Genomic DNA, 27845 nt, shown 5'->3' with positions numbered 1-27845 from the left:
GAAAAACAAAAAAGGAAGAAAGATGAAACATAATTTAAGAAAATTGTTTTCTTATTATAAGAGTAATAGATACTGTGTCATATTATAAAGTGTTCATTCTGGAGACGTTGAAAATTTTTGAAAAATGTAAAGCTTGAGAAAAACCACCTAATCTCATATCCCAAAGATAGTTGGTTTGTTAAAACTTCTGGAGTATTTCCTTTTACACGTTTTCTCTTTATTTGCTTGCCGATTTATTTACATATATTTTCAAAATAGAGACCGCACTATTGGCATATTTTGTTTCTTGTTTATTGCACTTAATAGATTTTCCATGTTACTAAAATTCTTCAAAACCAATTAATTGTATGAATGTATATTTATTGGTTTAACATTTTCCTACTGTGGAACATTTAATTTTTTTATGGTTTTTTTGCTATTATAAAATCATGCTGTTAGGAGCATCTTCATACATAAATTATTATCATCACATTTGATTATTCCATTTGGAAAGGTTAGTTTAAAATATTTTATGTGTCAAAAAATAGTCTAACTTAATGATTACTAATTAGAATACTGTAGAAATTAAATTGTCATTAAGGTAAAGGTGTACTTAAAAATAGTAGAAGATCTGATCTTTAAGAGACGTCTTGTGTCCAAAGCAAAATTCAAAAAATTATTTTCTCCTCTTAAAAAAAGATCAATTTAAATAAGCATTTAAGACATTTCCACAGTGAAACTATTTTGCTGAATGGAGTACAGATACCATTGGGTGATTGGTATTTCGGTACCTAAAAGTCTCTTAAAGTAGGTTTTTTTTGTTGACAGATCTTGCATTTCTTACACCTGGTTATTATTTGTTTCTACCATGGTTCAGAAGAATAAATACTTTTTAAAATTACCTCTTGATATATACAATTTATGATTCCCTACTACCTAATCTGTCATATGCTCAATTTACTTTGTTTATCAGTCTTGAGGAAGCAAAGTATAGTGGAATAAACTCTAAATTGGGAATCAAGAGACCTGGGATGTAGTCCTATTCCTGTCTATGTGAGCATGAGAAGAATCATGTCACCTTTCTGGTTCTTTTTTGTTTACACAGCTACCATTGTCAAGTGGCAGCTGTTAGCAATAAGTTGAGATAGTTAAATCAATTTGCTATGTGAATTATTTTTCTTAGTCATATTTTACTTATAATGTTGAACATTTTTGTATCTTAATCAGATTTTTCCCTTGTCATGTAGATGATAACTTTTCTTTCATCTCAGGAAGTAGAAACAGAGCAATACTTCACTCTCTTTCTGCCAGCATTGAAGGAGCGTGGATATGATGGATTTTTTTCTCCAAAGTCACGTGCCAAAATCATGTCTGAGCAGGAGAGAAAGCATGTGGATGGTTGTGCAATATTCTTCAAAACAGAGAAGTAAGTTAAGGAAACAAAGCACAATAGTGTAATCTTATTTCTTTTCATTATCACACATTTAAAGTTGTGTTTGATTTAACCCTGTAAAATCACCAAAAAGCTAGAAAGCAAGTATCATGCAACTTAATGTTTTTAATGCTTTATTTCATAGGCTGTGTATTTGAAACAAGGATTATTTATTGTATTCTTTGTTTTTATTGCCAAATGAGCCTACAAATTTTAAGAGATATAGACTTGAATGGTTTTATAATTATATTGCAAAATTATTTTCATGAAGTACAATAATGGTTTTGATGTTTTTTAAAAAAAGAAAGCAGTCCTTTTAAAATTAGCAATAAAAGATCTGTGTTTCTTTCTGTGATTTTTTTAAAGTAGTTGATCATTTTTAGAATCATTCATTTTATCAACCTTTTATCTTTTTCAATTAGCATTGTATACATTTATTTAATCATTTATTCAGTGTTTGCTGAGCATGTATTTCCTTCGTGGTGAGTCCTGTGCTATGCACAACAGACACAAAGATAGACAAGATATAGTTCCTAATCTGACTGAAAGCTCAAGTGTAGTAGGAAAAGATAGGCATAAAGGAAAAGTACAATACCAAATGGTATATATAAGATAGAGATATGCATAAGTAAGAGAGGACAGAAGAGAGGCAAAGAGTTAAAGGATTGATTAAGACAGGGCAATGGAAAATTAAATGTGTGATGTCTGATAGTTGAATCCCACAGTTAATAATTTGGGGTTAATACATTAAGTAGGAAATCATCTACTAGTAAGATAAGCATATACATGCTTATGGCTATTTTCTAGTATTTTCCTGCTTAATATTTATTATAACAACACCAGATGGTGTTTTTATTGATACAGGTATATTACTAGCATGGCATGTTATTTTAAATAAACAAATTGAGTTAATTTTAAAGGTATTTTGTCCACTTCTTATTAACCTATGCCTGCTTTCTTTTCTCCATGAATTTTTAGTAGAGATATTCTCATTTTGGTTAATAATTAGTGCACAGTCCTGTAGTATTTAAAGTCAGAATATACGGAATTCTTTTAGTGATTTGGTAATTTTAAAATACACTTCAGAATAACAACTGCTACTAAATTATGAATCTGTTAACTATAGGGATATGTTCTGAGAAGTATATTGGTAGGTGATTTCATCATGTACTTACACAAATTTTGATGGTATAACCTACTGTATACCTAGGCTATAAAGAATGACCTATTGCTCTTAGGTTGCAAACCTGTACAGCATACTACTGTACTGAATACTGTAGGCAATTGTAACACAATGGTATGTGTGTATCTAAGCTATCTAAATGTAGAGATAGCAGCCTTTATGCTATGACCTTACAGCAGCTATAACATCACTAGGTGATAGGAATTTCTCTGCTCCAATATCTTACGGGACCACTGGGACCACTGTCATATATGCAGCCTGTCATTGACCAAAACATTGTTATGTGATGCATAAGTACTTCCAGTGCTTACCACATCAGGTCTTTTCTATATGGATGAATTGTCTTATTTAATTTCTTATTTTTTTTTTTTGAGTCGGGATCTCACTCTGTCACTCAGGCTGGAGTACAGTAGCACAATCACAGCTCACCACAGCCTTGACCTCCTGGGCTCAGGCGATCCTTCTGCCTTAGCCTCCCAAGTAGCTGAGACTACAGGTGTGTGACACCATGCCTGGCTAATTTTTTCATTTTTTATAGAGACAGGGTCTCACTATGTTACCCAGGCTGGTCTCAAATTCCTGGGCTCAAGCAATCCTCCTGCCTCAGCCTCCCAAAGTGCTGGGATTGCAGGCATGAGCCAGTATGCATGGCCATCTACTTAGTTTTTAAAGTAACCCTCAGAGGTAGGTATATGGCAATTTTAAAATTTCTGTAACTAAAGAAACCAAGACACAGAGTTACACAGAGTTTGATTTTATAGTCCATGCTTTTAACCACTGTAAACTGAATCTTTAAGGTTCTTGTTTGAGCTTCCAATATTACTTGTACTTCTAAAAGATTACCTCATTTGGAAAAACAGCCTTGAATTTGATATGTTTTCTATGTTCAGATACAAATTTCCTTGAAACACTGTAACGTAAAAAAATGTACGCAGCACATTGAGACATCTAGTGGCAAGCTCTTTTCCCATTTGCTATTGTTTATTTCAAGAAAATAAGGAAGATTTTCATCAGTCCTTATATGGTTTTGAGAAGAAAAATCTAAAATTCCTCGATAACTTACTAGAGGTAGTCATGGTTTTGAAATAATGGTTATAATTGTTATCTAGGAAACTTTAAACATTAAGTAGTTGCAGATTAATTCTTGAATTATTTGAAGTAATATGAACCAGTTAAGTAATGAGTATACAGGAAACAGATGCATCATGTTTTCTTCCCTGCCTCTTTTTTTCTTAATAGTAACATAGACCTGACAACAGATGATGACTTTGCATGTGATATATCATTATGTTATATCACCTCTGAACTTCCTTGTGGGAATGACAGAACTATACCTTTTGTAATAGAACAAAACCATCCTCTGTCCCAGTACTAGATATCTATCCAAGCCATATTAGCTATCTATTCAATGCCAAACTATTTGTAATTTAACACAAAGTAAACTACCCTGGCTTTATTCTTTCTTCGGGTTGGAGAGAGAATATAGTGCAAAGATAAGGCTATGAGTTTTGAAGCCAGGTGTTTCTCCTATTTGTTTAGCTATATAATCTTGAATGATTGACTTCCCCTTTCTGGACCAATTTTCTCATTTGTATATCCTTACCTCATAACATTATTTTTTGTTAGTTTACAAAACTAACAAAGTCAAAAGATAGCTGTAGAAGAGTACTTCATCTCTTTGTACTCGTTCTAAAATTAGTGTATCTGACAATTCCTAATCTTCATTGATAACAGTGGCACAGAATAGGTAGCAATAAATGGAAATAATTGCTATTTCTACCAAAATACCATAGTAAAAATCTCTTATCCATCATGATTAAAGGATGGAGTCTTGTTTAATAAAGACTAGGTCACAGGTTACCAATATTCCGAGAATTAGAATACAATACAATATTATTTAAATCATATTCTAGTTTTATTTAGTTTTGGGGGAGTCAGAAGCTACTTCAGAGTTTGGAAGCACCTTCTGTTCATTATTATGAATATCATTTTTTGATACTTAGATGTATGGAGATACTATAAAATAGAATTTCGATGATAAAATGCCAGAAGTCAACCTTTACTTTTGTCCTTTATTTTAGCAAGTATTATATACGGTCCAAAGCATTTTATAAAATTCATATATACATACATGTATGTATTTTATGTGTATGTAATGTGTATATGTAGGAATTGAATTATTATAGATAAAATTTTTAGATTCAGAATTAAAATTTTTTTTGCCATGTCTTATCCTATAGATGTAATCATTAGTAGAAATTGGGTCTTGAAGCCAGGTACACAACTTGAAGAAGTTCAAAGTAGGAAAAAAATGGAAATGAAAATAGACCTAGATACTAGACCAGATGTTCCTGAGGTTAGCAGTTCTGACCTTCTGATCATGTGTTATTTCAAATCAATAAGAAGGGAAAGATGAGGATAGCAGTTTAGAACAGTGTGACCATTACACTGTGAACAGGCAGCCTCTCGTCATAGGACTGGAAACTTAGGTTGTCATGGTACTTAGTTTTTGCTGTATTGTCTCTGTGTTCTAACTCACTTCCAGACTCTGAAGTACCAGATAAGGCCAAGTCCTTGCTTTTTTCTTCCCGTAATACTGCAGGTGGTTTTGTGCTTGGAAAGAGGGCAGTATTATTCCAAAGTGTTATAGTATCATTTCACAATGACCTATTTTGATACTTCCTTTCTTACTGGTCTCTAAGTTATTAATTTCCTATGGCATAGGTGGTGCTTGCATTTAGAATTTGTATATATTTTTTAATGAGATTTTAATTTCTAGCTTTTAATGCTAACTTTGCTATTAATTCAATCTGGATCATAAAATAATGGCATTGTGTTACAGTTTCAAATCTCCATACCTTTCAAATGTGGATAATAACTTCCGTTTAATTTCAGAAGTTTCGTATAGGGCTAAAATTATACAGAATGTGGACCTGCTTTCAGTGGTTAAAATAGTTGTACAAAGACAGGATGATATTTATCTGCTTTTCTTCCTTGTTTATCGTTTCCTTGCTGCCCTTTTCTAATTAGTTATTTTCTGATACTCCTATGATTACTTAAAGGGACCTAAGGACACATTTTATAGAATTTTATACTGAATATACAGTAAGAAATTCTATTTCGTTTTGGTTTTTTTGTTGTTGTTGTTGTTTGAGTTACAGTCTCACTCGGTCGCCCAGACTGGAGTGCAGTGGCTGCTCCCGGCCACCGCAGCCTCGCCTGCTGGGCTCCGGCGATCCTTCCACCTTAGCCTTCCGAGTGGCCGGAATTACAGGCATGTGCTACCACGCCCGGCTGATTTTTTAATTTACTGTAGAGATGAAATCTCGCTGCCCAGGCGGGTCTCGAACCCGCGGGTTCAGGCAATCCACTCACCTCAGCCTCCCAAAAGCACGGGATTACAAGCTGAGCCACCGAGCCCGGCTTGGTTTTGTTTCAAAAGTGCTGTGATGTGATCCAGAATGGGCCAGAGTTAAATTTTTGTGATTATACTATCTTCTTGACTGTGCACTACTTTGTTCTTTTTTACTTATAAATGAGTTCAGGAAGGGAATATTACTTAAGCCCTATGGAGTGTTTTTGTTTCTCATACTTGGCATTCACTGTCCTCTTTCTAGCATTAATGTAATTACATCATAGCCCATAAAATTACTTTTGGTCTACAAGTTGGTAATAAATTGAGTTATGTCTTTGTTTGAAGAACATGTTTTGGACATGTACTTTCTGCATATTAAGCATTTATCCTAACAATCTTTCTCAAATCATATAAGAAGATTTTTTTTCTTTTTTTGATTGTAACAGTCTTTATGTATATATGCCCTTAATGCCAATTTGACCTTTTGTTTACATTTTTCAAAAAGGTGAATATACAGAGAATTGTTAGAATAAAGTAAAAGAAAATAGCATCAGGAATAATGCTTTTAGCATCTGTATACCAGCCACAAAATATGAATAATAAATGAATGTATTGAAAGAGAGAAACACTTAATATTTTCCATATTACCAAGGTTTGGTGGTTTGGATTAATGTCTGGAAAGTAACTAGAAACCAGTATGCCCTACTTAAAAGAAACAGCTAATAGAAAGAATGGAGAGATACCTCTGTATTTCAGCATGTTACCTGTATGAAAATATGTGAGAAAATCGAAGCAAAGTACAGTGTGCTTGTTTTGAGTGGGAAGGGAAAGTAAGAAGTAGCATTGTTCAAGGAGAATGGTAGAATATGGATAATTATTTTTCACTAAATTATGAATGTATTTAATTATCAAACTTATAAACACAGAAACAGGACAAATTGTAGATCTCAGCTATTAGCACTAATGCTGGAAATCCCATTCTTTTAAAAGCAGAGTACCTGAGAAATTCTTAGGGTTCAAGAGGGATATAAATATTATGATTTACTAGAAAGTAGAAATTTTCTTTGGTTCTTTAGTTGTCAGCTGTCTCTTTGGTTCTTTAACTACTGGTCAAGCTGAAGACAAACTTCAGAGAGTGAGATTCTAAGTGCAAGGAAGGGAATGTTACTTATAATGACATACATACCTTTTTTAGGAAAAGTCGTTTTATTTTTCTGGACCTTTGACAGAAGACTAAAGACACTAAAAAGAAGATACCTCAAGAAAATCACGAAGTTTTTAAAAGCCAAAAATATGGCAGTATCATCATAAATTGTACCAATGAGATACAAGATTGAAAGGGCAGTTGGAAGTATCTAATAAACCCAGTAATTGTTTAGGATTCATTTTTAAAGAATTTTATTTTAAATGAAGGAAAGTCAATAACCAATCATGTATTTAAAACAAGGGTTTATGAACTTATGATCATTGCTAAGAAAATTAGGAAAAAGCAAAGGCTTGGTGAAAATGCTAAGTCAGTGAAGAGGGTATTTTAAGTAACATTATGCATTGTAAATAACAAGGAAGGGATAGACCTACTGTGGATTGTGTAGTCACTAATTAATGATCAAGAAAACATAAAATTATATACAATTTCTGGTTTGCTTTTATGATCTCTGTTGAGAAGAATTATCTTCAAAGTAGTAACACTAAGACAGGTGAAGAGGAAATTAACAAACCAAGAAGGTGAGATTTGTAAGTCAAGAGAGTCACTAAACTGCTTTCTTTCTTTCTTTTTTTGTTTTTGAGTCGATCTCACTCTGTTGCCCAAGCTGGAGTGCAGTGGCTTGCTCACGGCTACCGCAGCCTTGATCTACTGGAGTGAGGCAATCTTTCTACCTCAGCCTTCCAAGTAGCTGGAACTACAGGTGTGCACCACCATGCCCAGCTAATTTTTTGATTTATTGTAGAGATAAAGTCTTCCAAGTTGCCCAGGCTGGTCTCAAACCCCTGCGATCAGGCAATTCTCTCACCTCTGTCTCCCATAGTACTGGATTATAGACATGAGCCACTGTGCCTGGTGTCTAAACTGCTTCTTTAACTAGTTAGGTTTCCAAGTGCAGGTAATTCTATCTCATGTTATTAAAGATTTTGCAGAAGTGTAATTAGAGGCATAGATAATTTGTTATAAATATTGGAGTATAGGAGTTCTAGGATTTGGGAGATGGGTCATGCATTTCAAAAAGAAAGACTTACCCAGCCTCAGTTTAGCTTATCTTTGTCATGGCAATAGTTATTAATATCTCCTGTTGCAATTTGGGTTCCCCAAAAAGAAGACTCTGAGGTAGTTTGGTGTTTAGGAATTTATTAGGAATCAACACCTGTGGAAAGGAGGGGGAGGAGGTGAAATTGGACATAGGAAGAAGTGAAGTTGTGTTGCAGACCTGACAGCCTCCGTTGACCCCACAGGAAGCTTTAGAGCTGACATAGCCCATGAGAGTTAATCCACAAGGAGCCCAAGTTCCTGGGACTTTATCTTTCTCTTTTGATCTGTAATTGAATATGGATGCTCTCAGAAGAACATGACCATAAGAAGGCAACTCTCTGCAATGAAGCAGTCCCTGAAGGATTGATGAGGAATCTGGGCAATCCATCTCCAGGTGCAAATATTAGGACTGGCATGTATGAAGTACCTATCACAGATCTCGTTTTTTGTGTTTTTTTAAAAAATTTTATCTTGGAGTTATTTGGTACATGTGAGGGTTTGCTACATAAGTAAATTGCATGCAGGTGATGTTTGGGCTTCTAGCGAGCCCTCTCTGCCTGGTAGTGGACAAGGTACCCAGTGGGTAGTCCTTATTCCCCTTCTTTTCCTCCCCTCATTAGCATTTCCCAGCATCAATTGTTCCCATCTTTTGCTTTCACAGATCTTGATATAGAGTAGAGCCTCAAAAATGTAGCTTCTTTTTTTTTTTTTTTTTAATTATTTTAAAGTTGTGGGGCACAATTCAGGATTAGCTGTTTAAGTAGACATCATACAGGTAAAGTTTGGGCCTCCCTTTTGGTCCCCACTTTGCCTGGTTTGAGATCAGGTACCCTTATTGATGTTGTGTTTCCCCCATCACCATCCCCACCCCAGCAGTACCCTGCTACTGCCAATCTCTTCCTTGTAGTATTAAGTAAACGTTCAGGGTCCACTTATGAGTGAGAATAAGTGGTACTCTGTTCTTTGTTTCTGTGATAGATCACTGAGTATGACAGACTCTAAATCCATCCAAGTTGCTGTGAAGTCCATCTGTTTGTCCTTCTTTATGACCACATAGTATTCCATAAATGGTAACTTTTATTATTGTTATTTTATTTTGTCCTACTGAGAATTTCAATTATTTGAGAAAGAGAGAATGAATGTTCATAATATTTACAAATATCCAGAAGCTAGATTTTAACTGCTAGAAAAATAGAATGATCACATATAAGCTATAAATATATACAACTATTTTATATACCTGTAAAAATTAAAAACTGAAAAAATATAATGAAGCTTTAGAGTGCTTAGTATCTGAATGGTGAATTAGTGAGCAGAAACTCATGAAATGATACCTAACAGATAAATTTTGCTGCTCTTAGATATTAATGAAAGGAGAAAGAAGAAGTAATAAGAAAATCAACAGAAAGTATTTGTATGCAAAAAAAGTTCATCACAGCATTAGTTAAAATATCTCTTGTAAGAAATAACTTAAGTGTCCAATGCATAATCATTAAGTTAATTGTGGTGAATCTATATAGTGGACTATACCATCCAGTCATAAAAATTGATTTAGAAGAATATTTAATGTTATAGGAAATATCCCTGATATAATGTTTATTAGTAAACCAAAATATAAACTTCTTTTCTAGAATATTATTCTAATTGTGTAAAAGTATTTCTGTGTACATGCATTGAGAGAAGTCTAGGGACATATATTGACTTATTAATGGAGGGATTGGGTTATAAGTGACTTTGTTTCCTTTATATTTTTATTTGCTCCCATGTCTCTACAATAAACATTTCATTTAATAAAATTATTTTTTCTACCTATAAGTATAGCTGAGGAGATCTGGTTTATGAACAAAAAAAAAATTATATATACATTAATTCTTATTTGGCTTATAATTAATGGCTGTCCCCAAAGTATAGTTTTAGTTTTTAATTAACAAAAATAGCAACCCTTAGCAAAAGAAACAAAGCAGGAAGTATCACACTTCTAGACTTTAAACTCTACTATAAGGCTACAATAATTAAAACAGCCTGGTATTGATATAAGAACAGGCATGTAGACCAACGGGACAGGATAGAGATTCCGAAAGCAAAACTTCAATTTCTCAACCAACTCATCTTCAACAAAGCTTCCACCAACAACCACTGGGGAGAGGAGAAATCTATTTAGTAGATGGTGCTGGAAAAACTGGCTGACCACATGCCGAAGATTGAAACAGGACCCCTACCTATCACCATACGCAAAAACCAACTCTAAATGGATCAAAGATCTAAATGTAAAGCCTCAAACTAAAAGAATCCTAGAAAACACAGGAAACACCCTTATGGAAATTGGAATAGGCAACCAATTCCTAATCAAAATCCCAGATAACCATGCCATAAGAGATAAGGTTGAAGAGTGATACCTCATCAAACTGAAAAGCTACTGCAAAACAAAAGAACCCATCAAGAGAGCAGGGAGACAGCCCACAAAATGGGAAAAAATATTTGCCAACTGTATATCTGACAAAGGCCTAACATCCAGGATCGCAAGGAACGCAAACGTGCTGAAAGGAAAAAACAACCTTATTAAAGAGTGGGCAAAAGATATGAATAGACAATTCTCAGAAGAAGACATATGATCAGTGCTAACAGATACATGAAAAAATGCTCAGCCTCATTAACCATCAAAGAAATGCAAATTAAAAACAAACTGAGATACCACCTAACTCCAGTCAGGATGGCCATGATCAATAACTCAAAAAAACAAGAGACGCTGGCAAGAATGTAGGGAAAAGGGAATGTTTCTACACTGTTGATGGGAGTGTAAACTAGTACAACCTCTGTGGAAAACAGTGTGGTGATTTCTAAAAAATCTGAAAATTGGCCTTCAGCGTGACCCAAAGTCCCCCTTCTGGGACTATAACCAGAGAAACTCAAATCATTCTACAAAAATATACCTATATGTGCATGTTTTTTGCAGCACTATTCACAATAGTAAAAATATGGAACCAACCATGCTACCCATTGAGAGTGGACTGGATAAAAAAATGTGGTACCTATACCTGATGGATTGTTATGCAGCCATAAAGATTGACAGAATTATGGATTTTGCAGCAACTTGGTTGGATTTAGAGTCTATCATACTCAGTGATCTATCACAGAAATTAATATCTGAGTACCACGTGTTCTCACTTAAAAGCAGATCCTGAACATTTATCATAATACTATAAAAAAGGGATTGGTGGTAGTGGGACACTGCCAGAGCGGGGCATATAATATTAGTAAGGGTACTTGATCTCAAACCAGGTGAAGTGGGGGCCAAAGGAAGGCCCAAACTTTTCCTGTACAATGACCATGTCCAGAAAAATACAGTCACAAATAAAGAAGGCAGTAGTTTATTATGCCCATTTCTAGGTACTGTGCTTTTGGGTAAACTTGAGTTCATATGAACAAGTGTTTTATTACCATATACCACATAAGGAACTGATCATTTCTTTTCTGGATAAAATTTGAGGGTTGAGAGAACATTGACATCTATTGTCTAATATTTAAAGTTGTAGCGTGAAAGAGAAATTAGATTTATTCTATATTATTTTAAAGAAAATATCTAGATCTAGATTTAATGGGAGAAAATACAGGGTTAAGGAATTTTAGTTAAGGAAGGTATTTCTTTAGAGTCTCACCCCCCAACCTTCACAAAAGAATAACCTGGCTTTGGTAGAAGTAAAATTATTCTGATACTAAAAATATGACTATTAACAGGATTTTTTAGATGTTCCTACAGAATCCTAGGTTACTATAAATAAGCCTTTAAAGTTCTGTGAATATTTAGAAGACATCTCAAAAATTAAATACAAATACTTGAACTGTGATTTAAAAATAACATGTTACTTACTGTTTTAAAAACCAAGTTTTTGGAAATGAATAACATGTTCCTGTGGTGCTTCTTAATTGACTTGTTTTGGTGTAGACCTCTGAATCAAGTTTGTGCCTGACTGCTTTCTTTTTTTGAATGCAGAGCCAGTTATTTACCATTTATATCTGTGTATCTGTATAAATCATGATTTTTATTTGTACTTTGTAACCAAAATGCAATACAGAAATCAATAGGATATTAAGACTGATAAGACTATATTATTACCTATGTCCTCTGATTTCAATTTGTATGTTCATCACAAAGGTTGATTGATTTTATTCTAACATAATACTGCTTTGATCTGTTTTATATATGGGAATTTCACCAGGAACTGTTTGAAAAGGTATTCCACTGCTTAAGTGTTTGAAGAAGTCTGATATGGAGGATAGTCAATCCTGTATGTTGAACATATTTTGAATCTGCTCACTCCTTTTTATTTCTCTTGCCTTTGTCCAAGCCACCAGCATTTCTCATTCAAATGACCTCCAAAACTTTTTAATTGGCCTCCCAATTTCCATTTGGCCCTATAATTAATTCTTCACAAAGCAGCTGAGGTGATCTTAAAATATATAAATCAAATGATATCCTCTCCAGCATCATTTAATATTCTTCCATTCTTTTTTAACCCATAAACTCACAAAGGTCATTGCTGTCTTGGGACTTTTCACTTCTGACTCCTATCTAGGATGCTGTTAATCCTGTTCTTCATTTTGACGTCTCATTTTTCATGTTTCAGTTAAAAATCACCTCTTTAGAGTAGAGAATGGAAACTATACTCCCTTTAAGCACACTGGATTAGAAATAGGCTGAGGTGAGTGGATTGCCTGAGCCCGCGGGTTCGAGACCCGCCTGGGCAACTTGGCGAGACCTCATCTCTACAAAAAATCAAAAAAAGTTAGCCGGGCGTGATAGCGCGCACCTGTAGTTTCAGCTACTTGGAAGGCTGAGGTGGGAGGATCACTGGAGCCCAGCAGGGCGAGGTTGCAGTGGCCAGGAGCGGCCACTGCACTCCAGTCTGGGTGACAGAGTGACTCCAACTCAAAAAGAAAAAGAAAAAAAAAATAGAAATAGGCACATGACCTGACCTTTTACACCTTTTAGCATATCTGAGACATTCAGATTTGGAGCAGGAAGGGAAATAATTGTTTTATCTAGTACATATTCCTGTAGCATAGAAAGTCATTTTTTGAAGGAATATGTGCACACTTCTATTTTCAAAGCTAGGAGAAAGGTGGGAGTGGGACTGTTGTTATGAAAGCGAAGATGTCCTCACTTAGCCAGTAGTATATTTTCAGTTGGTTTTGATTGTTTATAAATATTTCACAAAATTACTAAAATTAGCCTGAAAATGGTTAAATGGCTTGACCAAGGTCACACTGATATTAAATGTCAATGCTAGACTAATTCTATTCAATCCTACAACATTACAGTACTTAATAACTTTGCATCAAGGAAGGGAAATACTTCTAGTGCAGAAGTTATAATCACAGGGAGAGCCGTTTCTTCATCTTACAGAATCTGTTTCTCTGAACACTTGCACCCAGTTGCAGCTTTCTAGTAAAAGCCAAGGGAAAATCTGTTATTCCTTAGCTGAGATAAGGACATTTCCTTGCATTTTCTTGATAAATTTCTTGATGTAGTGGGAAGAAAACTATGAACAGAACAGGTAGAATTTATTCTGCTTTTTTCTCATTAACTTGCTGACTTAGTTAAGATTGTTTGCACCAGAATATTCTAGCCGTAGTTTAAACAAATGAGGGAAGGGCAATTTTCTCACATAAGTCCAGAACTAGGCAGTCTAGAACTGGTTCAGCTGCTTCCCCATTTTTAGAATGTTGCTTTCTACTTCCTGCTTTCTACGTCATGGTCATAAGATGGTTATTATTTTCCCAGGCACTAGCTGGAAGGGGCAAAGGTGTAAAGTTTTTATAGTAATCAGATTTTTTATGTCTTAGTGGCCAGAACTGTATCACATGGCCACTTGCAGCTAAAAAATGACAATGTACCCTTCATTTAAGGTCCTTTAAATGATAGTCCAGGTACCTAAAATCATCATCATAATGCCTTGTACCTTTTAGATTTACATTGGTACAGAAGCATACAGTGGAATTTAACCAAGTGGCAATGGCTAATTCCGATGGATCCGAAGCTATGCTGAACAGAGTGATGACAAAAGACAACATTGGTGTCGCTGTGGTATTAGAGGTCCACAAAGAACTATTTGGAGCAGGTGAGTATATTTAAAATAGTCTTATTAAAAATAAACACCACCCCAAGTTTTCCCATATCAAAACAAATGAAAAGAATCTTGTTATTTATTACAAAGTTATTTTTTAATCTTTTGAGGAAAGTTAAGGGAAATTGGTAGGAAATAGCACTAATTTTGTAAAGCATCATATATTTCTGGGGATATTCTATGCTCTCTGTCACAGTCTTTTTTACATACCAGGTAATCTGTATAAAGTCTTTTTAATATGCCACTAAGTCTAAAAGGTACTTTGAAATAGGCAATGTTTTGGTTAGGCTGAATTTAGAAATTATGATGACTTGGTCCTCTTTTGAGCCATATTTTTAACTTCTTGATTATGAATCTTTTGTCTTTAAGGTTAAGTACTTGGCATGTTTTCTCTAGTTTCTTTGTTATATCTCAGTCATTGTCAGAGTAAGAGTGGGATCTTTTATCTACATGGTACTTTTCTTCAGCATTTTGGATTATTTATAGCTTCTTTCAGAGTCAGAAACTCATTATGTACTTTGTATTATCCAGACCTTTTTTTTTTTTTGAGTTGGAGTCTCACTCTGTCACCCAGACGAGTGCAATGGCCGCTCCGGCCACTGCAGCCTCGACCTGCTGGGCTCCAGCAATCCTTCCGCCTCAGCCTTCTGAGTAGCTGGAACTACAGGCGTGCGCTACCACGCCCGGCTAATTTTTTTTTGATTTATTGTAGAGATGAGGTCTCGCCTGTCCAGGCGGGTCTCGAACCCACAGACTCAGGCAATCCACTCACCTCAGCCTCCCAAAGGCGTGGGATTACAGGCTGAGCCACCGAGCCCGGCTCAGACCTTTTTTTTACCCTTTCTATTGCCTGCCTTAGAGCATTTCATTGCTTACTAGTATATTTTAAGCAAGAGCAAGAAGGGGGTGAGAACACATCAGGGCCTTTTTTCCTCCTGTACTTTCTGCAGAAGGTAAGATTTTTTTTTTTTTTTTTTGCCTTGGGAAGTGATTTAAATCATTCAGACCATGCGTATATGTCAGATCTCCTTTTCCCACCATACTTCAGTTTATCCATTATCAAAGACAATCAGTCTTTGATATGAAATTTTGAATTTTTTTCTTTTTTTAACCTCTCCATTTTAATCTACTTTTATGTCTTTTTAATCTCATTCTTTCAAAGGTTTGGTGCATTTTTTTCCCTTGGTATTGTAAAGATTGAATTTCTTTTGGAGTTTTATCCCCTTTTAATTTGCAGAAAAGTAATTCTAAATTATACAGTAGACATTTTCACATTCTGAAATATATATCTCAAGTATTTCTTGAAGGGGAATTTAATAATATAAAACGTGCTTATGGCTCCTTTGATGGGGAAAATTTTTAATACTTAATGTAATAAACATTTAACTTATAGCCAAAAGTATTACTATAAAACTTTTGAGAAATGATGATAGCTTAGAAGATTTTGGCTGCAAGTATTTCTCTTTATCATATTACTTTAAAAGTGACTACTTCTGTCACATATAACAGATACTTCAGTTGCTTGTTTTCTCAGCATTGAGGATAATAATAGCTTGGTAAGACGAGAAAGAAATTTAACTTTACCAAAATAGCCAACTTGGAAAATCAGGTCTCCTTCTCCAGGGTTTATATTTCAATAGAAAAATTTGAGAAGCATGTCTATAGAAATTTTAATAGGGAAATTAAATTAGTATATTCACTGGTATTCAAACTGTTCAAAAGTATATAAAGTTAAAAAGTGAGAAATCCCCTCATCTGATTCATTCTCTGTAAGAATAGCTCTTATTCATTTCTCTCTCTATATGCTAGCATATAGAATATGAGTATATATAGTTGTAGTTAAATGGTATTATACCGTGCTTTGAGCTTTGAATATCTTATGGACATCTTTCTCTGTCAGTACATGTTACCTAATGTTAAGTTTAATTTTTACAGTTTTTAATGTATTATCCTGCCTACCATTTGGAAAGTACTATGCTTTTTTGACAGAATTTTTAAAATATAGAATTTTAGGGAAAAAAGAACCTTAGAGATTTTCTAGTTGAATATCTCATTTTCCAAATGAACCTGAACCCCAAAAAAGGGTATGTGACTTGCCCAAGACTTAGTCTTAAAATAATTAGTAATAAAGCCAGGTCTAAAACCCAAGTGTCTGTACTTTCAGAGCACACTACTCTCTAATTTTCATTTAAAAAATAACTTTATTTGGGTGTGTGGCATGAATTTGCTTGGATAGCAAATTTATTTCCTTATTTTATTCTGCATAGGTTAATATAATGTTACCACCTTTTACTACTGACTTGTCGCTGTTGTGCTTAGGAAAGGCAAGATCAGTAGGAAGAATTTAAATTAAGGTTTCGGTAACTTAAATAACTGAAAATGTGCCTCATTGGGTTATTGTGATGTTTAAATGACAGATACTTAAAGGGCTTTTTTAAACTAAGAAGTCAGCCAGTGCCAAGCACTATAATCAAATGTTGATTATATCATAGTATAATTTCTAACTTGGGCTTATCGAGGAGGGGTTAGCAAACTTTTCTATAAAGGGCCAGATAGTAAATACTATATTTCATGTTCTGTGGGTTCACACATAATCTGTATCACTGTCTGTTTTTGTTTTTATTTGTTTATTTAGAATGCTTTAGAAATTTAAAATTATCCTTAGCTCATATAGGCTATACAAAAGCATGTGGTGGGGCAGATTTAGCTCATGGTCTATAGTTTGCCAACTTGATCTACAAGAGTAATTCTCATTTTAGGATTACCAGAATCTCAATCCTTTAGCTTCTAATAATCTATGTGATAAAAGGGAGGGCATAAAATTGTGAAAAATAATAAAGAAGTGGCTATTGATCTTTTTGAAAAAACTTTAAGATACCACTTTTGTTGAAACATAAAACATAAGCATAACTATCTTCTTTCTGTAATGTTTAAATTTAGGTATGAAGCCTATTCATGCTGCAGACAAACAGCTGCTTATAGTGGCAAATGCCCACATGCATTGGGACCCAGAGTATTCTGATGTGAAACTCATCCAGACCATGATGTTTGTCTCAGAGGTTAAAAACATTCTGGAGAAAGCCTCTAGTAGGCCTGGCAGCCCAACTGCAGATCCTAATTCCATCCCGCTGGTGCTATGTGCAGATCTTAACTCATTGCCAGATTCAGGTATTTATAACATCATTTCCTTCTTACTTTCAATTCTGCTTTTACTCCTAGTTCAAATACCACCTAGCTCCTAACTTTTGAGTAGAAAATTTCTCTTCTAAATTAGCAAGTATATCAGTAAGAAGCTCGGAGATGGACACAGGGTAATTTAGGAAAGTTTAATGAAGAAGCCTTTTCTAAAGTTGTGGGCTGGGTTAAAGGAAACAAAACGGTGAATGATGTAGTATTTCACCACTAGGGTATCTAGGGTCTCTTTTACCACCCCTACACCTAAGAGGAAAATGATGGAAGCTGTTATCAGAACTTGGACAAAATAGAGTTTTATAGGAGAGGGCACATAATAACGATGCCTTGAGTTGAGTGATGTAGTCAATCCCTGGCAAACAGACAAGAAGGGAGCCAGGGGAATGTGCACTCACTCCCACTCTACTCCTGTCCTCTGATCTCCTGCCAGTGCTGCCCATTGACCAAATCCAACTAGCAGCAGAGTGGGGTGGGTAGAGGGGCAGGGGAAGGAAGGGTAGAATTTGCAGCTGATGCAATAGAGATCAGCTTTCTGAGGCACAGAATGTAGCAGAGAAGGGTGATCTGAAGGGACAGCCACAAAATACTTATCAAAGGTAGCTCCCTAGGTATTAACTTTGGCAACTTTTAAGTGACTTCATTAAGTGATATTTGAATATTGTTATTAGGTAGACTAATAAATTTTTATTAGACTAATAAAAATTCTTCTAAGATTTTGTATTATTTCTTGAGCTCCACTAGACTGTGTTATGTCCTAACATATTATTTTATGTCTTTGTAAAAATCAGTTCTGCATTTTTATATTAAATTTCAAATGTAAAACACTAAAGTATTACTCTTTTGCTAGTAGCAAAGCATATTCTAAACTTTGTGTATTATCACTATTAGGCTATTTAAAATTGTTTAAAATATCCAACAATAAATATAAATAAATAACCCAAATGCCTACAGTTGGGAAGTTTTAAAAGTCACTAGGCTAGAAAACATCTTTTTTCTTTTGAGTTGGATTCTTACTGTTCCTCCCAGGCTGGAATGCAGTGGCAGGCAGGCACACGGCCACCCCAGCGTCGAGCTGCTGGGTTCCGGCGATCCTTCCACCTCAGCCTTTCCAGTAGCCAGAACTACAGACATGCGCTACCACGCCCGGCTATTTTTTATTTTATTGTAGGGACAAAGTCTTGTCAAGTTGCCTGGGCTGTTTTGAACCCGTGGGCTCAGGCAATCCACTCACTTTGGCCTCCCAAAGTGCTGGGATTACAGGCTGAGCCACTGAGCCCCACCACAAACATCTTTTTTCTTAGCAAAAAAAAAAAAAAATGCTGAAACCACTATTTATAAACGTTTGTCTTCAGCTTCTAGTCCAATTGGCACTTTAAATCCTTTTTTTGAGTTGACTTGCTCTCAAATGCAAGTTCTCCTTCTATTTGATTTGCTCTGCTTAAGCCAGTTAGCTTAAGTCATGTGGCAGCACAGCATAGTGAGTGTCTCTGGGCCAGACTGTCAGAGTTGGATTCTGATTCTGCCACTTATGAGCTGTGCAGTCTATGACTAAGTTCCTCATTTTTAATAAGGGGGTAATTATGTTATCCACCTCATAAGTTGTTTGTGAGATTTAAATGTGTATAGCACTTAGAACGGTGCCTGGCATGTAGTAAATACTAGATAAGTGGTAGTTCCTTTTATGCCATTCACAATACTGATATTGCACTCACTGCTTATTCATTATATCTTGCTGTCAATCCTTAATACAGATAGAAAAAGCTATCTCATAGCAGTGTTCACTAATCACATCATAATAAGAAAACGGTATTTTTTAAATTCAGAAGTGGTACACTTTTTTGAATGCTGTTATTCTCTTCAACTTTTTAGACATATCTGGTATTTTTGGTCAAATGGTATGCCTCTGGCATATAATGTTCTTATAGTACTGAGAAAACAAACTTACTGAAGCTCAAAATATGAATGATAGTATCTAACTGACACTAGTCATTGGAACATTGAAGATTCAAAATCTGTTTATGTTATAAATGATTTTGTATTATGTATGCTCTATTTATGTCCCAAAGTGGTAGATAGACTGCTTAGAATGGGGAATTATTAATGAGATAGTGATTTAGAATAATTTTCCAAAAAATTTAGGGTTAAGATCTTCCTGGTAAATGCCACTATAGGTCTTGGAAATCATCTTTGGCCTGAAGAACCACTAAGAAAACTAAGGATATTTTTGGGTGATCCTGATTCTTTGTTTTGAAATAGACAAATACCCTTTAATTCAGTTGAATCAAGTGAAATTGCTGCTATTTGATTTTTTTTTTTTGGAAGTTGGAGTCTCACTCTGTCGCCCAGACTGGAGTGCAGTGGCCGCTCCCGGCCACCGCAGCCTCAACTTGCTGGGCTCTGGTGATCCTTCCGCCTCAGCCTTCCAAGTAACTGGAATTACAGGCATGCGCTAACACGCCTGGCTGAGTTTTTGATTTATTGTAGAGATGAGGTCTCGCTGCACAGGCGGGTCTCGAACCCGCGGGCTCAGGCAATCCACTCACCTCAGCCTCCCAAAGGCGCGGGATTACAGGCTGAGCCACCGAGCCCGGCTGATTTTTTTTTTTTTAACCAACAAAAAAGACAGTAGTTTCATATGGTACAACCTAATAAAATCACTGAACCTGTTAGCTATGAAGCCTTGTGTAAGGTCTAAATGCTAAATGATAATGTTCTTTTCTTTATTCTCCTAGGTGTTGTGGAATATTTAAGCAATGGAGGAGTAGCTGACAACCATAAAGACTTCAAGGAACTAAGGTACAATGAGTGTCTTATGAACTTCAGCTGCAATGGAAAGAATGGAAGCTCGGAAGGGAGAATCACACATGGCTTCCAACTTAAGAGCGCCTATGAAAATAACTTGATGCCTTACACCAATTACACCTTTGATTTCAAAGTGAGTGTCAGCCTCAGGGCTAGTGTAGAAATTATTTCAAATACAAGCATGTGACTAGAAGATGTAAATTATTTATGATTAATTGTATAATCTTTAGGAATATTTAGATTCTCAAAATGTTTGTGCTAAGTATGCACCTAAATATAAGGAGGTTTTCTGGGTTTTGTGGTTATTATTATTGTTTTAAATTCTTTTTGAACCCTCATTTGTTCATAACATTGACAATAACATTGACAATAGCAAAAATTTCTAAAATGCTTACTATGTACCATGCACTGTTCAAACCACTTAGTATATATTCACATAGTTCAAACCACCCCTCACTTTCAGCAAGAACTCAAGTAATAAATAACTAATAAAACTCACTTTGAATGAATTTGTATAGTATTTAGTGATTTTCATGATAGCTTATGTTTCTTTAAATTTTCCAGGTTTCTTGTGAAGATAGGGTTAGAGAAGGTTGTACTTAAGGTCTATTTTATATCTATGTATTTGTACTAAGATATTCCCCGGTACAACATCCTAAAAAAGGAGGAAAAAGCATATTTTACAAAATATGAAAAACGTTGGAGAGCCTATTGTATAGGTTGTACAGGACCAGTTGTTCTTTAGAAAGTTGATTATGGTGACTTTCTTTAATTTCTTTTCCAATGCCAGTTTTTTGACCACTCCACCTACTTGTGGCTCTTCTGTTGTATCTTTGACTTTGGCATTTCAGACATCTATAATAAAATTTTATGCCATCCTGAAAAAATGCATGTGAGAAAGTGGTTTGGTATAAGAAGCCTAGAGAGAATTTAATAAAATACCAAAGGAAATGTAGGAAATGGATTCTTTCACATTGCCAATAACCTTTTTTCATCTTTAGTATTTGTTAGCGTCTTTCTAAGAAACAAATAGGATGAAGAAAGGAAATTCAGGTGTTGATATTAATAATTGATAGTTAATAATAATTGTTTTTATAATGAAGTGAAATATTGCTTAGAGATTGAATCTAATTTAGTACTTTTGCTATTAGAGTAGGTAATTCTTTCCAGTGATAGTTTATTTTGTTTTAATCATACCCGTGCAGTGATGTGCTGATAAATATTTAATAACAAACTTTTGGGGGAAAACTTTGATTTATAGTGTTTGCTGATTTATGTGGTTTAAGTCTGCGACCCCCCCCCCCCCCACCTTTTTGGCACCAGGGACCGGTTTTGTGGAAGACAATTTTTCCACAAACCAGTGTGGGCGGTAGGGAAATCATCAGGCAGTAGATTGTCATAAGGAGCACATAGCCTAGATCCTTTGCATGTGCAGTTCACAATAGAGTTTGTACTCCTGTGTGAAGCTGATGCCACTGTTGATCTGACAGGAGGCAGAGCATCTTGGTTTCTAACAGGCCACAGACCAGTACCGGTCCATGGCCAGAGGTATAAACTGGTGGGAGAGAGGCATATGGGAAGATACGTAGGCTGGCTGGATAGATGACTGTGATAAGAGCGTGGAATAGGATGGGCAGGAGGATGGCCAGAGAATGAACTCTGAGGGTATACCTGATTGGAGATAACTGAGATTTTTGTCCAAGTAACAAAAAATGAACTTTTCAGTTTTATACATATATTTTACGTAATTAATGCTATCCCAGTATTGAAAGTAATCAGTAAAAAAGGTTAGGTATATCAAATTTAAGGCTACCCTTAACCAAGGGTACCCTTGGTTAAGTACTTCTACTGTAGATTCCAGGCTCCAAACATGATATCATTGAATGCACAGTTGGGAAGAGATGCTAAGAAAGCTGGTACCAGCTGGCTGTAGCACACCACTGCACTTATGTAAGCTTAAAGGAACACATCTAGATTTAATGACACACAGTTTACTATAGCTTTAATCTTATCCTCATGACTATAGTGATATATAATACACTTGCCAGCATAAGCCAGAAAGCCAGTAATGACATTTCCCAAAATAAGTGTTTAGTAATTCTACAACTCTTGTTCTTGTTTTGGATGTGTGTAGATAACAAGGTAAACAAGAAAATATTCTACTTCACCTAGACTCTTTTAAAAATTAATTTTTGCTTGCTCATCAAACAAAAATTAGAAAAACAAAATATGGTATATTATTCTAAGCCATCAATTATCTGAATTGGTTTAACATTTTTTATTGATTTTTCTTTGGAAGATCTTCCATTTGTTAATAATTGAATCAAAAAATCATATTGAACCATTTATATTGTTCAAATAAATACAGTTAAAGAAATAGAAATGTCTGGTCCAGCAAGTGTTTGACATTTGGATATATGAGATGGGATGAGAAAGAAAGACAGAGGTATAAACTGGTGGGAGAGAGGCATATGGGAAGATACGTAGACTGGCTGGGTAGATGACTGTGATAAGAGCGTGGAATAGGATGGGCAAGAGGATGGCCAGAGAATGAACTCTGAGGGTATACCTGATTGGAGATAACTGAGATTTTTGTCCAGGTAACAGAAAATGAACTTTTCCGTTTTATACATATATTTTACTAATTAATGCTATCCCAGTATTGAAAGCAATCAGTAAAAAAAAAAAAGGTATCATCAAATTTAAAATGTCAGGTGATCAGCATTAAATACAGAATCAAGGCCAGGTCCAGTGACTCACACCTATAATCCCAGCACTTTGGGAGGCCAAGATGAGAGGAATGCCTGAACCCAGGAGTTCGAGACCAGCCTGAGCAACATGGTAAAACTTCGTCTCTACAATAAATCCAAAAAATTATCCAAGTGTGTTAGTGCATGCCTGTAGTCCTAGCTTCTTGCAAGGCATTAGGTGGAAGCATCTCCTGCCTGGGCAATGTAGTGAAACTCCAACTCAAAAACAAAACAAAAAATCCAGTTGTATCAGTGAGGTGCCATTGTATCAGTGAGGCATTGAATTGTGTTTATGTGGCTTAGCATTTGTTTACTTTATAATAAACAAGTGTTACTACTGTAGAAAAATGGTATTTCAAACTCAGATTCATTTGAAGGGTAAGCAGGACAATTACTTTTTTCTCAGTATTACAATCAGACCCAAGTAGCTTTAATAAATAGTATAATTCAAACCGGTTGCTGCTGCACATCACTTCACCCACATCCCCTAATCTAAGGACATGCCTGTGTAATGAAAAGAGGAAGGACAACTTTCCTATTATGTCAAACAGCAAACCTTTCTTTGTTATGTTATGATATTTACACAGTATTATAATTTTCTAGCATTTTTTTAAAAAACAGCTTTGTATAATGCTAGCTCATAAACTTTTCATTGTGTTTTGACTATTTTCTCAAATACAGTGTGTAGAACTTTTTTCTCATAGTGTATAGAACTTCTACTATATGGTTTTTACTAACATGAAGACCGAATTTTCTCACATTGTCTCTTTATAAACTCTTTGAATCAAAAATGGTCTGGGCGACGGAATGAGACTCCAACTCAAAAAAAAACCAAAAGCTGGGCTCAATGGCTCAGCCTGTAATCCCACACCTTTGGGAGGCTGAGGTGAGTGGATGGCCTGAGCCCGTGGGTTCGAGACCTGCCTGGGCAGGCGAGACCTCATCTCTACAATAAATCAAAAAAGTAGCTGGGCGTGGTAGTGCACGCCTGTAGTTCCAGCTACTTGGAAGGCTGAGGCGGAAGGATGGCCAGAGCCCAGCAGGTCAAGGCTGCTGTGGCCGGGAGCGGCCACTGCACTTCAGTCTGGGCGACAGAGTGAGACTCCAACTCAAAAAAAAAAAGAATCACTAATCTATAACCTCCTTTGTGAATATGGCCAAAGTTAGTAATCTTTCCACATATGCATATGTACAAATATTTGGGCAAATTCACAGGCATAATAACCCTGCCAAGGGTTTTAATAAGAGTTTTTATTCTGAATGTTTCAAGCTAAGAAAATAGTTACAAGCGATGCCTTCAATTAAATACATCTTACTTTCTGGAGTGTTGAACAACTTTTTTCTTGGGGCCTGTATTTGCAAAGAACTCTAAAAGCTGATGTACATGATGACACTCTAATAAAGTGATGAGATATGGGAGATTCTATTCAATATAAGTAATTGAGATTATTTTATTTTGTTTACAGTTGAAGCAATAGGTAGTCTTATAAAGGAAGGTAAAGTCATCCTGACCCTTGTTAACTCTTTTCTTAAAATATCACTGTAAAATTAGGCATTAACCAAAATGATACCTTGTGATCATATTTTTTGACCATATGGATTTGGAGTCCTCTGCACTCAAGTAGATTCCTTATTTTGTGGTAAAGTAAGGTTGGATAAGGCCTCATCTTTTTGAAAGAGGATCTGTTTTAGTATTTTAATCTTGGTCAAATGAAAATCAGCAAACTGAAGTTTTTGTTTCCAAAATTTCACCATACTGTATTTTTTTAATTAATTTTTTTTCCGAAGTAGTCCATTTCATTGTTATACCATTTAAAGTATTGATTGAAACTCATTATGTTCAGTATTTGTAAATAGGCACTTACAGGTGTGGAAATATTTCTCCTTACTTGGACTCAGGCTTTCTTGTTTTGGATAGGAACTAGATAGGAGTAAATCTGATTTTGCTCTCTTGCATTCACAGCCTGGGACAATAAAGGACCACTCGTTTTGAGACATATTTGTCAAACAAAGCAAGTTATCTAGTTCTAAGAGATACAACTGATATATATGGGCTCCTTTTGCTATCTTTATGCATCAAGGAAATCCAGAATTTACACATATACTAGAAAATGTGAAACTAGTATTTTAAACTAAAGAACAGATTAGTTAACTATGTATAGTATTTTGTATGTGCATAGCAAAACTGGAAAAGCTGAACTAGGAGTAGCAAATCTTAAAACATGCTTTACTATAGCTTTGTTTAAGTGTCTTTAGATAACTTGATGTGAAAATAATGCCATTAACTATGTATGTGTTCATATAATATCTTATTTTCTATTATAACTGATAGAGTTAGTATAGGTTCCGTTATATTTATATACCTGATTCGAGTTCACTAAACCAAGCAGGCCACTTCTAAAGGTGACTAGACATAATTTGGTGTATTTAGCTTCTCATTTTATCACTTATGCACAAATGCAAGGCTTTATGATTCCACTAGGGTGCTATGTTTCCCTACTGAGCTTCCCTTATTTCATGTAATATCCATTGAAGACTTCGGCCTTATTTGATCCACTGTCAAGACAAACACGTACCAGAAGTAAGGGTGCTTAGTTATTGAACCTTTATTAATTATGAATTATGAAATGTTCTTTATATATCTTGAGTTTTTCTTTTTTCTAAGCATATATTTTTCTTTCTTTTGTTTTTTTGTTTTTTGTTTTCAATCCCCAATCTCTTTCCAGGGCGTGATTGACTACATTTTCTATTCCAAGACTCATATGAACGTGCTTGGTGTCCTGGGGCCTTTAGATCCTCAATGGCTGGTTGAGAACAACATCACTGGGTGTCCACACCCTCACATCCCTTCAGACCACTTCTCACTGTTAACACAACTTGAACTCCACCCTCCACTCCTGCCTCTTGTCAATGGTGTTCACTTGCCTAATCGGAGGTAGTGGAGTACTACCCCGCAAAGACGGGGATATGTTGCTATGGACCTGTACAGTTGTAAATCAAAGTATGTAGGAGTGAAGTATGGCCATCCTTAAGCTGCTTCTTCAGGTTCCTTTCATTATGTGTTTGCTGTAAGCCTTTGTACATTTTTGTGCATATTGGTATCATTTGGCACTAGGTCCAGAACCAAAGTTTTAATCTCTTTCCAAAATTTTAACTTAACTTGTTTTTAAATTGAATCTTCTTAGTATTATAATAGGAGTCAGCATTCATAATTGATAAATTAACAGTTTGAGGCCCAACAACAGTGTGTTTGTTTTTCTAAAACAAATGTTTTCTTTTGAATGATTTCAGATGAGCCAACATTTCTGTAAAAGGCAGTTTTTAAGAACTATAAATAAAAGATTTTAAACAGAATGATGGCATGCCTTTCAGGGGATACTTTCTTGAATTTGTGTTTTCCTTTATAATAAACTGATTTTTGAATTCCCAAGTCATTTGCACATTAACAGAGCACTTAAATTTGCGTGATCTGTATATAAACTATGATATAGCCTCTAGCCATAAGAAAATTTGGGAAAGAAAAGATGGTTGCACAATATGCTTTCAAAATCAAGCATTTAGCATCTCATGACAATCTTTGGCTGTTTGTTTTATATTTTTAAGGCATCACTGGGTTTTTTTGTCCCCCTCTAAGTTATAACCTTATTAGCAGTATTAATTCTAAGCTTGTCCCTCTAGCTTTTTTGTAGGATAATAGTAAGTAATTTAGACTGCCACACATCTTGAAAATGTAATTTGGTATGTTTAGGATGCCCACAAAATTAATGTTTAGCGTTTTTCATTATTCTTATTCACCCTTCTTTTCTGTCTAGTTGTACTGAAAAAACAGATAGTATATGATCTATATCTTTTTTGCCATTACAGTCAAATGATAAAAGAAAAAAGAAATCTGCTGAATAAAAAGGCCCAGATCAAAGTTTCAGAAGGGGGAAGCCATACAGATATTTTATGTGTTTCCCAAAGGAGGTTATGTGGCTGTTGGTTCTGGGTTTTTAAGGTGACAATGCTGAGGATTTGGGGTATAGAAAAAACAAATTTGGGACAGTAGTTGAAAACCTTGGATCATTTTTCCTGACTCTAGTTGCCAAATGGCTATCATATGCTTTTAATCTTTGTTCCCATTGTCTGTCAGGGTTGAATTAAGAAGCTACTGGTTTATTCCCAACTGTTGATGCCTTTAGATATGTTGGAATCTTTTTTTTTTGCCCAGGAGGGGCCAGTTGAAAATCTGTAACTCAAGAGGCAGTGAATATAGTATCGTTTTCTGGGGAAAAATTGGTTGGCTACTTGATGTTAATTATGGCACAGTAACAGGAAAAGGTTGTGTCTGTGTTTTTAAGTTTTTCTTTATTCTGCTTTTTTGCTGCTATAAGAGTTTTCTGAAATTTATATTTTAAACTTTTCATGCACTTTACTGTTTCTAGTCTCAAAATGTGATATTTTTAATAAACGAGAAATTTTCCATTATGTGAATGAAATTTTAAAAGAAAATAGCCTATATTTGTGTCTCACTAATATATAAAGTACAGGTCAAATTTTAATTATTTAATTAGATTTAAGTATATACAATTTGTCTGCTCCTTCAAACCTGACATTTTAGGCTGTTTCATTAGTCTTAAATGATGCATTTACTTTGGTCATTTTATACTAATTTCTTCCACAGTAAATTAATCAGGCTATATTAGATAATATTTCCCCCGAAGGGTAATTTCAGTGGGATGAGGGTGGTGGGATGATGTAATATCATACATGGGATTGCATCAGAAGGGTTCTCTAAAGCCT

At 35.1% G+C, this 27845-nt stretch overlaps 1 protein-coding gene across 1 annotated transcript in view; it reads left to right on the top strand.

Moving 5' to 3' along the window:
* Window positions 1-26639, top strand: part of CNOT6L (CCR4-NOT transcription complex subunit 6 like) — a 60499-nt gene extending 33860 nt beyond the window's left edge. Inside the window, exons 7-11 of the mRNA XM_008068051.2 lie at window positions 1251-1405; window positions 14162-14313; window positions 17260-17487; window positions 20244-20446; window positions 25790-26639. Coding sequence (XP_008066242.1) covers window positions 1251-1405; window positions 14162-14313; window positions 17260-17487; window positions 20244-20446; window positions 25790-26002 — 951 coding nt within the window. The 3' untranslated portion in view covers window positions 26003-26639. The remainder of the gene's footprint in view (window positions 1-1250; window positions 1406-14161; window positions 14314-17259; window positions 17488-20243; window positions 20447-25789) is intronic.
* Window positions 26640-27845: the final 1206 nt, after the last annotated feature.

Source organism: Carlito syrichta, unplaced genomic scaffold (genome assembly GCF_000164805.1).
Source record: "Carlito syrichta isolate Samal-C Ts95f unplaced genomic scaffold, Tarsius_syrichta-2.0.1 Scaffold309855, whole genome shotgun sequence".
NCBI lineage: Eukaryota > Metazoa > Chordata > Mammalia > Primates > Tarsiidae > Carlito > Carlito syrichta.
Note: the sequence above shows the minus strand (reverse complement) of the source record. Positions and strands in the feature narration are given on the sequence as shown.